This window comes from Mesoplodon densirostris, chromosome 12, assembly GCF_025265405.1.
Source record: "Mesoplodon densirostris isolate mMesDen1 chromosome 12, mMesDen1 primary haplotype, whole genome shotgun sequence".
Classification (NCBI taxonomy): domain Eukaryota; kingdom Metazoa; phylum Chordata; class Mammalia; order Artiodactyla; family Ziphiidae; genus Mesoplodon; species Mesoplodon densirostris.
Window position 1 is genome coordinate 42,257,484 of NC_082672.1, and position 16,465 is coordinate 42,273,948.

The 16,465-nt window shown below is 37.4% G+C and overlaps 1 protein-coding gene across 3 annotated transcripts in view; it reads left to right on the forward strand.

Annotated features, from left to right (window-relative positions):
- MAN1A1 (mannosidase alpha class 1A member 1) overlaps window positions 1-14,029 on the forward strand; it is a 183,606-nt gene extending 169,577 nt beyond the window's left edge. Inside the window, exons 11-12 of one of the 3 annotated variants that reach the window (XM_060114873.1) lie at window positions 359-474; window positions 13,923-14,029. In XM_060114873.1, coding sequence (XP_059970856.1) covers window positions 359-474; window positions 13,923-13,995 — 189 coding nt within the window. In that variant the 3' untranslated portion in view covers window positions 13,996-14,029. Of the gene's footprint in view, window positions 1-358; window positions 475-873; window positions 1,462-2,922; window positions 3,443-13,922 lie in introns of those variants that run through there. The other 2 variants (XM_060114871.1, XM_060114870.1) reach the window with 2 other exon arrangements.
- Window positions 14,030-16,465: the final 2,436 nt, after the last annotated feature.

The following is a 16,465-nucleotide window of genomic DNA, read 5'->3' on the forward strand; positions in this document are numbered from 1 at the left end:
TGGTTCAATAATACTTTACTTACAAAAACAAAAAGCAGGCTGGATATAGCTTGTGGTCTGTAGTTTGATGCATCCTGCTCTAGACCATAAAAAGAAATGGTAAAAATCACTGAAATTCCAGAACTAAATGTAGAAGTGTTTCCACTTAGATGAGATATACCATCCATATGTCCTTTAACTTTTCATACTTTATTTGCATTTACATGTTATGGTTTTTTAAATTTTCACCTGAAACTATTGCAATCTATCATTCCATTTGAATCCTTATTTTATTTAAATGTGACAATCTAATGGTAAAAGTTTGTGACCATCAGTTTACTGGCATGTGACCATTTTTTCCCCCCTCTTTGTGATTTAGGCCTTGGAGAAACACTGCAGAGTGAAAGGAGGCTATTCAGGCCTCAGGGATGTTTACTTCCACAAGGAGAGCTATGATGACGTGCAGCAGAGTTTCTTCCTGGCAGAAACACTAAAGTAAGTAAAAATTATTCTGGATGTATGTGACTAAGATAGCTGAAGAGATCCTTTCTAGTTGTCTTTATCATGAACACATTCAAATAACATCAAGCATGACTGCTTCCGAATGCCATTCTACATGCATAGCAGTAATTGCAGGTGTGTTTTCATCATCATGTAAGTTCGACGACTTGGGACTGCTCTGTATGGTTCTTGTACATGGGGACCAAAGCACAGAGCAGCTTCTTTTTTCGGCATTAATGAGTATACCCCTTAAGGTTTTGCTATACTTCACGGTTGTCCATGATTCTCCCATAAGATGAATGGAGACATTGATGTGTTTTTTTTCTGTCTCTTTGTGGTTTCACTGGCTGACAGGGTCTCTCAGGCCTCACATACCCATGTTTCTCTCTCCAGATATTTGTACTTAATATTTTCTGATGATGATCTACTTCCACTGGAACACTGGATCTTCAATACAGAGGCACATCTTCTCCCTGTACTCTCTAGGAATATAAAGAAAGTTGAAGTCAATGAGAAATAAAAAGACATTTTATATTTTACTCTCCTCCATTCCCTTCACTGCATACCTTAATAATTCTTTTTCTGGTGATCAGGCATATGATGAATTTTTATTAGTAGGTCTGTGATTATTCTAAGTTTTAAAATTGTTTTGCAGTCTTTTATGTTTATTATCATAGGCATAGATGGACCTAAATTCCTTACTGTAGCCTTTATTATTCATTCAGTGAATCACATGGTTTTTTGTTTGTTTGTTTGTTTTAAGTAATCTTTTATCTCTGGAGTTCATGAAGGTGTAGTATCATTTTTATTAAACTGAATAGAATGGTATACCAATGACCTCTTAATTACAATTTTGATTTGACTGCAAAACTTTTTCCTCCTCTATGAGGAGATGATGTCTGCTTTAAGCTGTAATGTTTTGCCATGTTGCAAAAAGCCATAATAATAAATTAAATAATAAAAAAGCTTTTTCCTTTTCAATTTCGTGTTAATCTGGTTTGTCTATCCACCAGAGACAGATCTTATAACTGTGACAAGCCTCCTTATGCAGGTCTATCATTATTTGATAGAATGTCTTCTAAAATACTTTACTCACATTTTAATCCAAATTAGGATGTCATCCCAAAAGGATCATCTCCTCTTGACCTCATTTCATTGGATCCATGGTATCTTTTTGTTGGTTACTTATATTAGTGTTTCCTAATTTGGGAATTAGTTCTCAGGGTTTATTTTAAATGCCCTGTGTCATCTCTGGATCATGTACTGGTTAATTTCTTCCATTCTTTACCACACAGTGAAGTGAGCTTCCCAGTTTTTCAGAGCTCTGCTGTTACCGAATTATATTTTTTGAAGGGAAATTGTATAACTTTTAGTGTGTTAGCTTTTGCTTTTATCTGAATATATGAAGAAATTGGGGCTCTCTCTGAAGAGAGGGTGAGTATTTCATATGGTTTTTTGTTTGCATTTCATCTTTAATTCTTTTTTCTCGAAAAAAAGAAACCATTACATTTTGTTCAGGTTTTTCAGATTTGAAAAGAGCCCTTTCTCAAATGTAGTAAATTATTTCATTTCAGTTTATGAAAGCAGGATTTAACTCTGAAAGAATTTTTGCCAGTGTATCTATTCATGGTCAATTGAGGAAAATCTAATAAACTTTTAGGCCAAATTAGGATGTAGTGTATTTTGTCTGGTTAAATTCAACATAGCGATTTCTGCTTAGAAGTAATATATAGGAATGGACACTCCCAATCCCCTACGATCCTGTAGCAGATCAAAATAATTATGATTATATGACTCTTCAAAGCATTTTTTGAGATTTGAATGGCTTTCCCAAAAATAGATCTGGTGACACCTTGTGTTTTCTTATCATATTTGTTCATATTTTATATATATTCCCGTGAAAGGACTAATAGGATGATGCATATAATGAGGTACAAAGATTTTGACCACCTGCATTTTCAACTACAGTATCAGCAATTTCATGTGATTCAACCTAATACTTTTTAAGACAATTATTTTCTTAGATCTCAATAGACTTAGTTGTTTTAGCTATTTCAGCTTTTGAAAGTGTTTCAAAAGATTTCCTTTGTCTGAAAGGACCACCTTGTGTGATCTGCCCTTTTTCAATATTATTCATTCAAACATTAAATCAATAAAATTAGTAAGTGAAAAAGATCCCTTAGTACGTCATGATTGCTATTCCCAGGACTTAAAGGCAAAATATAGAAGATTCTTGTTAAAATTGGGCCATATGTATTTAGATTATAATTTTCACATGAATGTCCTTGGACTAGCAATTTAAATTAATTTATTTTCATTGCTTTTCAATCTGATTTGAAAGAGCACAAGCTGATAGGTATTTCTGCAGCAGATAGGATATAAAAATCAGGTTGTATGTACACACTGCACTATGACGTACCTTTTGTATTCTGGAATAAATAGGCAAGAAGATTTTACTGTGTGTTGCTCCGCCAGTGGCAAGAACAAAGGTATTTCAATTCTAGAACGTGGATATTTTAACAAAACCCAAAACACCAAAAATGTAAACAAGATAAGAGATTAATATTATGGTGATGTAATTTAATTAAAGTTATATTTTGCATTAATTATTTTAAACAACTGAAGTCCTTAGGTAAATGCTGTCTTTCATTCATTTTCAGCAAAAACGGTGCAATTAAGTTTACATATGTTTTCACATCCCAAAAGGTGAATAATTAAAATAGCACTTAATTTTGTGTTTCTGCATTTGTTTTGGGATACGTCGTGCAATTAATATTACATATATAAGTTGTATGGCAGTTTACAGAACTCAGTGATGTTTGTCATGATGCCTTCATATGTGCTACCAGTTCTTTCCATTGATTGTTTTTGATTTGTACTTAAATCCATTCTGTCATTTCCAACTTTATATAAATCTCTAATGTTATGGGAAATGATAGCTCGACACATAATTTTTAAAAACTATATTTGTAAAATTTCTCTATTGTAAATAAAGCCTTTTAATATATCTCCTCATTTTTTTTTCCTTTTAAGGAAGCTTTTGAATATGTTGGGATGGGTGTGTACAGTTGCAAATGGAAATATTAGATCCTAACAGTGATTCCGTACCACACCCGGAGAACTGTGATGAGGAAATATTTCCCATTAAAAACTTTAAATTGCAAATAATGTTGCATAACCATCTTTAGTTAATCAAACAGTTTTATTAAGAATCTAAAATATGGTGAACACCAGGGCAGGTAGGGTAGAGGCAGGGAGTTGGCATTAGAAATAACATAAAGAGTATGGTCCTTGCTCTTAAGTTTACAGTCCAATTGAGGAGATCAAACTCCCCCACCACCACCACCGCTGAAGCAAAACAAAACAAAACAGCATTTCGTTGTGTTAAATGAGAAGTTAATTCTGCTGTAGATGGTCAGGCAGGCAGGAGGTCACTAGGATTTGAGTAGTCAAAGAGGCTTAGTAGAAAAGAGACAACTTAAGCTACAAGAGAGCCTACAATATTTTTTTTAAAGCGTAGGTTTTTCAAATTCAGGTGGTACTTTTTAAAATGTTTCAGACATTTGAGTTGCTGTTCTCTCTGCCTGGAACTCTCTTTCCTAGATGTTTTTCTGGCTCATTCCTCACCTTATTCAGGCCTCTGCTCAGTTGGCACCTTATCAGAGTGGCTTTCTTGACAAATCAATATAAAATTCCCCATCACCCTTTGCCCCTGTCTCTATTTTACTTTCTATTTAACATTAGTTATATAACATATATGTTTCCTTAAGTGTCTGTTGTATGTCTAACTTCTTAGAATTTAAGCCCCAGGCAAACAGAAAGTTACTTTATTGGGGCTTTCTCTCCCTGCCATGTCCAGTGCCTAGAGTGGCATCTCACACTTGGTAGTACACATTGAATGTTTGGTTAACAGATGAATGAATGAATGAGATTCTACCTTATATTCATAGGCTTTGCTACAGCTATTTGCAAATGTCTTAAAAGCAGTACATTTTTTACAAATATTAAGTACCAGTATTACATAACATGCTGTTGTTTTAAATAAATAATCGTAAGAATGGGTAATTTTTTTATTGCTACATATAGCAGTTTTAGGGAAATATAGAGTAAATTGGTATTTATGACTGGAATCAACCCTCAACCAACAGGTTTTTTTTTACTCCATTTATATCATTAAGGTACCATGTATGGCCTTGTGTAAAATACACACCAAAAAAATTGTTAAGTCATGATTTCTTTAATACTGAGTTTTTTCAGTGTTTCTGTTTGAATAGCCTACTATTGTTTTCTGTAACTTAATCTCACAGTCCCTATATCATATAAAAAAAAACTATTTCAATAGCATGAAGCAAAGAAATTGGTTTTTCACTTAACGTAGAGTTAGTCAAATGGGAACCTTCTGAATTCAATTATTTGTAACACAAATGACGTTGGTTGTGTTTACTCTGTTGGTGACAGGATTATTTAAAAAGATTCTAAGCATGATTTTTATTCATACTAATTGTCAACCATCCACACAGTGATGGCAACTTGGCAATCAATACATCTAATTTCTGATAATTATATGTAGACAGTTGCTTAAATTTTTAGAAAAACAACATAGATCTTTTTTAATTTAAGCACAGAGTTCATTATCTAATTGACCTTCTAGCTCCTTAGGTTGGGGCTGAGGGGAAATCTTATTTCATCTTTTTAACTGATTTAATGACCCAGAGACTGATCTCTGTTTTTTCCTGGCTCATTCCGTCTACATTGGCCAACACATGAGTCATAATCCTTACAAAATATTTGCCAGGCATCAGATATGCACATAAACTATTAGAACTACATAGGAGTCTAGACAGCATTTAGTCCAACTCTCTTATTTTAAATATGAGGAAATTGGGGAATTTTCCCAAGGTCAGGAACTCTTTTCTGTCCTGGCTCTGTGCTACCAGACACAGGGATTTGGTAAGATTTATGCTCATAAGAAAGAACAATATATGAGAGCATATGTTATATCCAACCAGCCACTCCAACATAAAGGTGTAAACTCAGAGTTCACCCTTGGAAATTGGTCTAAGGCTGTATTTCTCAAGGTGTGGGCTACAGTTCACCTGTATCAGAACCTCTTCTAGGTCTTGTTAAAATACAGATTCCAGAGCATTACCCTAAATTGAGCAAATCAAAATTGGGGGGTGGTCTGGAATATCCATGTTTAATGAGCTCTTTCTGTTATTCCTATGCATACTAAAGTCAAGAGCCACAGTTTTAAGTTATAGGTAGGTGGAAGTCCTGAGATAGCAGAAGAAATCATGAATTAATTAGCAAGTCATGACAAGCATATGTACCTTTTTCTGAATTTTTGTTTCTACTTCAAGGTTTAAGCACAACAACAACTTGAAACATAATTTGGATCATTTTGGAAAACGTAGATTCATCCTTTCACAAAAGCATTTCTGAACACTAAGCCGTACACCTAAATCTTTAAGAAACAGATTTACATTGGATTTTTAAACAACTCTTTTCTTATTGAGGTAATCTTAAAAGTATTAACTTCAATCACTCCTTTGTTTCATTTGCTTTCTTCTCCCAATAGCTGCTTTTAAAGTCAGTTCTTAAACTGTTTCTTCTTGTTGAATTTTAACATGACTGTCACTTGCACAGACTACACAGAATTCCTAGTTTGGCCACGTGCCATGTAAATATATAAGATGTTCTTGGAAATGACCTCTGAAAAGGACCTTCATTTCCACCCACACCCACCTATGCCCCCCCACCCCTGCCGCGTTTTTACATTCATTGCAATGCTAATCACCAAAGATTTTTGGACTTATGATCACTTTGAATCTCCTTAAGACATGCTGTTACTTACTAATAAATTAATGTAATTTTGTGTTACAGATCCATTTGATTCCCCAGCGAATGCAAATTACCATGAAAGCTTAGAGAGCACAGTCATAGATGCATAGCAACTTTTCCGCATCCTGGGATATTTTGGCCTTAGGCTGTGAACACATATTAATTCATAATTCTACAAAAAGGGCCATAAAATGTACTGATTTTCAAATAGCATTTTCCAGAAAATGACTAACACCTGAGAGCTCTTTGTTTTGTTTGTTTTATTTTGTTCTGTTTTTTAACTCTTTTAGGAGAAATAAGTGATGATTCTCATTCACAGAATCTTGAAGAACTTTGTTCCTGACTTTCAATTTTTAGAGTTGTTGGTGGAAAGTAGAAACACATAGCTTTGAATCACTGCTTAGAACCAGGATGGGAGGTCACCGTATCAACTTCTTAAGGCAAACACAGTGCTATTGGTCCCATTTCATGGACGTGACAGCTTTGGCTTCTTGGGACCCAAGGCCTCTATTTTAGTAAGTGACAGAAGGAGAAGCAGACTGAGTCTCTTCCTTCTTTGTGAAAAACCTCATCACCACCCTGCCAGTCAATACAATACTTTAACCTCACTAGTTAAATAAATCCTAAGTAAATTTCACTGCTATTCACACTGCTATCTGCTATTTCCAGATTTATAACTTTGTGATTTAATGTAGTCTTAGCAAGGAGTTGCAAAATTCTATATGTTTTAAATGCCACTATTAAACTAAAATCCCTCTAGTCTCTTTTCTCTATATGATGCTACAGTAGAGAAGGGGTAGAAAGTAGGTACAGTTGGGCCAATGGGAAGCAGACTTCACTGAGAAGACAACTGAGTTCCAAACGTGGCTCTATTATTAACTTCCCGCGTGATTTGGAACAAGCCCTTGAAGTCTTTACATCTCAGTTTCCTCATCTGTAAAATGAGAGGAGTGATCAGCCTAGGTGGAGCAGCTAGGCTGTGCCTTCAGTGTTGTCTGTTGTGGATGCTGGAGCAGGAAACAGCAGTACACAAGCCAGGAATGTTCCATCCATGGACTAGAGGCCACCACGCCCAAATTATAAGACATCAAAACCTTCGTTTTCTCATCTGTAAAATGGGAATAATAACACCTACATCGTGAGGACTAAAATAGCTAATATACATACATGTTCTTAGCTCTATACCTGGCAGGATTATGCCTTCAGTCCCTGAATCCCAGCCCCTATTTCTAGCTCTGTAAGAAAGAGCTAGAAAGAATCATCTCTCTACCTTGGGAAGCCTCCAGCTCATTTTGTTATGAGAACACATTTGCTGTTATTTTGCTTGCCATTGCCAACCAAATACCCTAGGCTTTTTTGGATGCTGTCCTTCAGTCAGACTGCTTCAAACACATATTATTGCTCATCTTCCAAGGTCAGAGTTTAGCTCTTATTTTCTGACATGAGAACAGAAATATCCAGTTCTTTCTTCACACTAGTATGATGCAGTAATTGAAGACTTTTCCACATATTTTTTATTGAAGAACAAGAGGTTTTCTTTTAACATTTGTAGAAGAAAAGAAATAGGGTTCAACCCACCTGATTGCTGCTCTGGTAAGAGCATTACTATCAATTGGGTCACTGGTATATTCAAATAATCCCATGAAAGTAAAACAGTGACTGCAAGCTAAGAACTGCTTTTAAAATTGAAGTATAGTTTTGTTTTCATCCCAGAGTAGCTTTGGAAACCAACAAATTCAATTTTATGAACTAGGAAAGATGGATGAAATAACTTCTGAGGGAGCCAGCGTTGCTTCCAAAATCAGCTTACATGTTTGAAAAGCACTTATAGTGACTTAAAATAATCATATCCAAAGAAGAATGCATAAAGTGGTTTTGATTGAGAGTCCCCTTACCTGTCCCCCTCCTCCAAAACAAACAAACAAACAAACCCTTAGTTTCCACAGCAGTGGAGACTCGCATTAGGTGAGAGTGACCCTTGCCTTTCCTCTGGTACTTCCCACCCCCTACCCCGCCCCCGCTCCCGCCCCTGCTCCCGCCCCCGGTGACAGAAGACTCTTCACTCCTGAAGAGGGGCTTGCAGTTCCGCCCCCAGATTCTGCCTGACAAAGTCACACGGTTCCCCTCCCTCCCGCAGCCACACCCTTGCTGACTTTCACTTTTCTGGACTCTACCTGAAATGGCCCTCCCTGTCTGTCTTCTACTCTTCCTTTAAGTCTCAGTTTACATGTTTGTGACCTGTCTGCCTCTCTCTTCCCCCAATTTGTTCTTGCTTCTTCTGACTCTCCAAAGGACTTTATGCAGCCTCCTATTCACATGCATCACACCCCAGTGTCACTATATGTTTACTCATTCATTCATTCCACAAATGTTTATTATGCACCCAGAGTGTATCAGACACTATCCTAGGTCCTAGGGATTCAGCAGAGAGCAAGTTACACTTGCTTCTTGTCTGCACAGAGCTAAAGACTAGAAAAAGGGCAAATATGCAAAAATACATAAAATTTTAAAAGGAAGGTGCCATGGCTTATTAATTAATATAAATATAAGACAACATGGCATCTGGCATATATTTGTTTTCAGTCTGGTTGCACCCATCCTGCACTAACAGGTGCTCAGAGAGCATCTGGTAAAGAGTGAACAAAGTGCTAAGAATGAAGAAAAAGTCTCAAACTTTTCTTCAAAAAAGTATAAACAGAATTTTCATCTTAAGTTTGACTGCAACAGAATACAGCCTCTGCTAGGCCCTACTAACTCAAAGTGGTATTTCTATCTCCAAAACTGAATGCAAATTCTATTTTTAGTGGGTAATCTAGTGTTTACCTTAACTGTGAGATACCTAATTATAAGCTGTCATTAGAAAATTTTATTCACTGTACTTGCAAAAGCAAACTCACCAAAAATAGGACAATTTTCTTATCTTTTAGTATGTTCCAAATATATCAATTGTCTCAGGGAAAACCCACAGGAGTCCAAGCTGTATTCCTGCATTTTAACTGCTTCTGGACTACACACCGCTGGCAAGGTCAACAGACACACCAGAGACTCTCTCACCATTAGGGTTAGGCTTGTTTGTTTATTTTGTTTTGGGGGGATGAGGGGTTGTTTGTTCATTTGAGCCATCATAGATAAAGGCTGCTCACACATCTGAGACTGGCTTCTTCTGGTCAATGAAACACACGAGGGGCCCTGTCAGTGATGTAAAGGAGAAAGGACTCCTCTGTAGTTACTGCAGCCTTTTTGTAATCCTCTCTAGTAATAGGACCAAGGATTTTAGGACTCAAGCAAATCCATTAATAATTACATTGTAATTTTCTTCCTAATAAGTTCAGCTTCCTTTTCCCAAGCTGGCCTTTCTTCAACCATTCTAACGGTGACAAAAATGACTGATTAGAATTTTCACTCTCATCCACCTTATCTTCTTGTCTCTAACTTCTAGTGGAAGTGCTAATATAAATGAGCAAATAACAGAGAGGGAGAAAAACAAGGGCTCTCAGATTAATCGGTCCCTGAAAATCTGAAAGTGACTTCTGTCATTATTACAAGTCAATATACAGGATTTCTTTAAACGCTAGATAAAAACCATATAATATGTCAAAACCATGATTAAAACGTAAATAAAAATAATGAATCTTCACAAGATCTTGGATTTATTTTTCTGTTTAAAAAAAGGTATACAATAGATGGTTTTCTTCTTTCCCCCTCCTCATATAATGATGATTGCATAAAGGAGAAGTTTCAACATTTCCACATTGTGTATCTGGGCTTTTAACCTCTCCCAAAGATCAGATAAAGGCTGCCAAACCAAAAAGCATTCTTGGCTCATGTACACAGCTCATTCTTTAAATAGGAGATTCAGCATGTCCGAGCAAGAGCAAAGACTCCTCCAGGGTCTTTATCTATTGATTAAAACTGTACAGGCTATTCTGCTTAAAATGAGTCTTGAATACTCTCTAAAATAAATTTTTATTCTATTTTGGAGTAAAAGGTGTAAAGGGAAAAATGAGACGTACATACGTCCCGACCCTGCAAAAATATGCTATATTACATTTTTTGCCCATGATATTTCTATAAAAAGCTAGAAGCAAGAAAAAAAAATCTATTTGGCAACGAGATTGTAGTTTTATCTCCTGAGAGGAAAATTCAAGACCAAGTGCCAATTACTACTCCACTGGACAGAGGTTACCTGGCAGCTCCCCAGTACATATTAGGAACTGCCCTGAGACCTTTATTTAAACTACCGACATGCCCCACGTCTCAAAGAAAGTTGGAGAAACCTTTCTTCTGTGATTCTAATGGTTACGATACCAAGATTCCTAGATTCTCAGGAGCAGGCATCACACTGTGAACAGATTTGTCTAAATTGAGAATTCCTCCAGTTTCTTTTTTGGTCATTAGCTTTGTAATTATTACAAGTGGTATATCAGCCAGGGAAACAGAAACCACTCAGTCTCAGAAAGAAGAAATTTAACACAAAGAATTAGTTACATCGGTGATAGAAGAGCTGAGACGCCAAACAGTGGATGGTGAATTCTGATGGAAATTCAGCAATTAGCAACTGCAGTATGCCACTATCTGGGGCAGAAGCGGGAGAGACACAAGGTGGAGGTGATGTTACCAGTGATCAGAAGTGATTGGAGCATGAGCTAGATCGACAGTGGAGGACTCACAGCAGAAACTGAGACCACAGAGGGAAGGAATAATCCAAGAGGAGCTAGAATCATGAAGGTGATACAGCAACTGCTAGAGACACCACTAAGAAGCACAATGAATAAGAGAAATACACTGGCTTCTTCCTTTCCCCTACCTTACAGTCTTCTACCAATGCTTCCATTGGTCAAGACTACCAGGAAAACAGAGCAAAGAAGTCTGGGAAATGTAGTTCCCTGAGATGCAGAGCCAAGCTGAGGAAGTTCAGGGAATAGATATGAGAGGAAACAGGTAAACGTCACAAAAGTAGCTATAGCTAGACTCACCGTTTGGAACCTCTGCTTAGCTTGAGAGGTCTTCATTGAAAAGACAAGCCTTAAGGCTACCAGCTGCTAGAAACTAGCAGATTGAGAACCTTGATTGCAAGGATCCATGAGTCCTCCCTGAGCTGCAGAGCAAAAATATTGAACATATTTTTGAGCCTTCATATCTCAGTGATGAACTTGCTGGTGAGAAGCCACATTTGCCCATCTGTGAAAGATCCAAAAAGTTTAACAAGTGCTTTCAGTCAAAGAATAGACTTCAGAGAAGGAAATCTGTGAGTCCATGAAGTGCTTTTTCTCAGAAAATAGGACAGATAAGCCTAAAATAAAACCTGAAGAAGGTATGGCCATCAAAATGATCGTTTTAGATGTCAGTGATTAACCTTTGGTCACCCTGCTTTGGATCACAATTGATCTTAACTCCAAATTTTCACATGACTGGTAGTAGCACTTTTCTAAATCTTTATCTGCCAACCCAAATACATCAGCCTAGTTTTATACCCTACTTAGTGGAACATAAAAATGATGAAAGCTAAATGGTCTTCCAAGAGAGAACTTAGATTTTTTAAAAAAACACTGACCCGATTAGGTTAATAATACTCATCAGCATAGAATCCTGGTTTTTTTTTACTTACTTAAAGACATTTTGGAGTATTTTTCTCTGCATTGTTCACTGGGTTTAGATAGAAATGCCTACTCTTCTAAGCCCAGTTCAAAGGTCACCCATGAACCTCTCCCAGTCTTCCTCCTTTTTGCTGTGTTAGCATCTTGGATAAGCCTAAATGGGTGTACTTATTACATTATATTGCAATTATTTGTTGCCAGTCTCTCTCTACTAGTGATTTAGACCAAAACAACCTATCAAAAGCAATTTAACTTCATAAATTGGACAAATATAAGGCCGGTCTGCACTATAATTTGGTCCAAAATTAATATCCTCAGTCACTGTTGCCAGGTTTGATCACTTTGTTATAGAATATTGTTTTGCAACAATTTGTGGGTCCAGAATTTAAGCATTTTTGTCATTTATTTCAAAATTGGGAGCAGAGCTTTTCTCATTTTGCTAAATTATTTTTTTCAGCTAGTTGTTGCTACTCTGTGTTATTTGTAAAAGTTGAAACAACCAAAATATCTAATTTGGGAGGTTGGTTGAAACAAATGTCTAGTACTAGGTGACAAATTGGAACAACTTTGAAGTCCAAAACTGATTGCTAGAAAACAATATTTAAGATATATTTTCCTTTTTATAGAAAATATTATAATGATGCCTATTCATCTTTGACTGTAGCTCATAGTATATAATAAGCATCTAGTAAATGAGTATGTGCTATAGACTGAATGTGTCCTCCAAATTCATATGTTGAAACCTAATTCCCAATGTGATGGTATTTGGAGGTAGAGCTTTGGGAGGTGATTAGGTCATAAGGGTGGAGCCCTCATGAATAGAGTCAGTGTCCTTATAAGAAGAGATCCCAGACCCCAGAGAGCTTCCTTATCCCTTCCACCAAGGGAGGACACAGCAATAAGACAGTCATCTGTGAACCAGGAAGAGGGCCTTCATAAGACATCGAATCTGCAGCATCTTTTTTTTTTTTTTTTTTTTTTGCGGTACGTGGGCCTCTCACTGTTGTGGCCTCTCCCATTGAGGAACACAGGCTCCGATGCACAGGCTCAGCAGCCATGGCTCACAGGCCCAGCCACTCCGTGACATGTGGGATCTTCCTGGACCGGGGCATGAATCCGCGTCCCCTGCATCGGCAGGCGGACTCTCAACTACTGCACCACCAGGGAAGCCCTGCAGCATCTTCATCTTGGACTTCCCAGCCTCCAGGACTATCAGAAACAAATGTTTGATGTTTATAAGCCACTCAGTCTATGGTGTTCTGTTAAAGCAGCCCAAATGGACTAACAGTATAAATGTAATTTTGTTTTTTTTCCTTCTGATTTCAATCCATATCAATAGGTGGCACCCACTCTTTCAGGCATTCAACAAATGTATATATTGAGAGAGCTTTCTTTGTCAAAGATTTCGTGTGAGTCCGTTAGTTCAAGTTTGATTCTACTGAGCTGAGATGCTATTTTTCAAAATGGGAAATAAACATTGTTTCTCTCCCTACTCTTCTCTCAGTGTGTTTCTCCAATTCCCAGCTCCCCACATTCCCTACTCCTTCTCCCCAGATGTTAAGCAAAAGTCCATAAACCATATGCTGGAACAAAGTTATCCCTCTCATAAGTTATTTTCTGCCCCACTGTAAGAATTTCATTTAGACAACACTCCTGAGGGCTCTCCATATCAGAGCTGTATATTACCGCTACAGGCAAGGAGAGAGAAAAAAAGAATTAGCAAGCTCATAAATTGTTCTTGAGTGGTTATCTACTTCCAAAATTACACAGGAGAGTGTGATTGCAACAGGCATTCTTTTTAACTGATCCCGTCAAAGTGTGGACTGGTGTCATTTCCAGTGTATAATGCAGAAGATGTGAAATCTAATTTGGTATATTAATGAACATTAATGGTCTATAATCAGTTTATAACAAGAAATCAGTTAAACAAACAAGCAATTGACTTGCTTAAAATGTAATTAATAACATTACAAATTCAGGTCAGAATTAAATTGTTTTCGGCAGGACCTTTGTCGGAGTTACAGTAAGGTGCAAGCCCATCAGAGTACTACGGAGAAGTGGTTTTTTCACAGAATGAAAAGGACTTCACATACAGTATACACCGCAAAGTACATGTCCCACAAAGATTGGTGAGTCGGTGTGCTGTGATTTTTTAAAAGATTTATTAGAATGAAATAAGAATAAAGAGGCAGTTTGGATTATAAGAATGTAAAGGTCATATTTTAAAGCAATTTCCATAAAAGAAATTATTTGCTGCAACATCGACCAAAAGTTTTAGTGCTGAATTTTTAACTGGCCAATGCAAGTAATAATAATAGCAACAATAATGTCAACATTCTCATATTTGGCTTTTTATGACATATCTTTTCATACATTATTTCATTTATTCATTCTAATAGAGAAAATGTCACATACATATGTGTATGTGTGTAGTGTGTGTACCTGTTTCAATATAAACAGCAAATTTGGGCACATTTCTAGAGAGCACACCAAAGAACATAAACATAAGAAACTTCTGGCATGGTGTCAGATAAGGAGTTGTTGACCTAGAGGTCTATCAATGGGGCCTGTGAGTGTACAGGGTTCCTCACTGTCCAAAAAGTCTTCCGTAAGCCGAAATGGAAGAAGCAATTACCTTAGGACACATCTTGCTAACGGATGCACAAAATAAATTGAGAGAGAGCCCAGATGTTCACAGACACATTTCAAAGCTATGGTGCCTGGATGCTGAGATGCTGAGCATAGTTCCCAGGGAAGGAGCTTGGTGGTGACATTGTCGCTGCTCGAGGTGTGAGCTGCCTCTGTAACGGCTTCACTGCAAGACACATGCTGAACACCATTTTCACTTCTTGCCTTTTTTGTAAAATCGAAAATCCTCCTTGGATTTCTTTTGGTTAGCGAAAACAAGTACTAACGTAGGTCTTTGGTAAAGTGGCATAAAGTGAACTTTCGAAAAGTGAACTTAGGAAAATCAGGGTATACCTCTATGTGCATTTTTCAGGAATGAGGATCTAAAACTTTAACCAGACTCCCAAAGTGGGAGGAAGAGTCTGTAACCTGAAAAAGATTGGAAACCACTGTTGTAGCTAGATGCTACAGTTAGCAAGTTAAATACTGTAGCTCAGTTAACCTAGGAATTCTCCAAATGTAGGTTCATTGCACCATTTAGATCTAGAGAATTCTGCTAAAATTGCTCATTTTTCTTCTGTGATCCCAGTTAACATATGGTGAAGAAGTTGAGCCTCTTTTTTATTCATTTGGGAGATTTTATTAGAATACAAAGGAAGAGATGCACATGTGAAAAAGATGTTGCTACTGTGTGTGGCACCCTGTGTATTTTCTGCTAGACCAGCAATCTGGGGCAAGAGGCAAGCTGCGTCCTGGTGAGCCATACACTTCGGGAAGCCAAGCAGATTCTCTCAAGTCGCCAGGATGCTGTTTTTAAAAACTTTTATGTATTTGTTAGGTCATCAAAAAGTGACAGTCTCAATCCTGAGACACACTTCTGTTACAAAGCAACTCATGAACAGAAAATGTATATCCATTGGGAGCAAAACTAAATCACCCAGAATCACCCAGAATTAACTGAAGCATTGCCACACTCGTTCCAACTACTGAGATTAGCTGCAGATACCAGCTTCTCGCAATGGGAAGTCATACAGAGGTGATTTATTTTCATTAAGTCCATTTTCTAAATGCTGTTCCTGAGAACATGTATCGGTTGCCTGTATATCATCAGCCAGGACCTGATTTGTGCTTGTGTTCTGATTTTCCTCATCAAAATATTTCCCCCAATACTCTGTTTTATAGTTATATGTGCAGTCGATCCCTATATAGGAATTTATGTTGAAACAGATACCACAAGCTAGGAAATGCTAAATTAATTCCATTACTCTCTTTAGTGGGGAAGAAAATGCTTGTTGTTGACCAAATACCAGCGTAACTGGCAGCTCTCTGACTGGGTTAATATGTTCCAGAATGGTGTTCCTAGCAGTTGGAGTGTTCATTAAAACATTAATTCTGGGTCTATCCTAGAAACACTAACACAGTGAGCCAGTAAGTATGAGAATAAATACGAATGTTCCCTTTCACCAAGAATCCAAGCCACGTGTAACTTTCTGTTACCAAAGCCACTGAGATTAGGAAGAAAATTGTCCTTAATGCCAACATAAACAAGGTCAGCTAATAACAGGAATAAAAACAAGAAAAACAAAACAGAAACCAGAACCACAAGCATAACAAGTAAAAGGACGGGGTCAATGGAGTTCAGGGGAGAATCTGTTCTGAGGAAACAGATTATGAAGAGAGCAGTGAAATGTCTGCATCCTTCAAGCCAGTGGACCCCAATTGACCCAATTCTGCCCTCACATTATAGAGTTCTGCACAATGTCTCCATCCCCAGACCCTAATTAAAAACAGAAATGACAAAACCACTGCAGCAACATAACCCTCTGGGGCTCAGCTGCCTTTCTGCCCGGAGAGCAGCCACGCAGGTAATACCTGGTGCCACTGCCCCACTGGCTTCTCCTCGCATCCTCTCGGGCTCT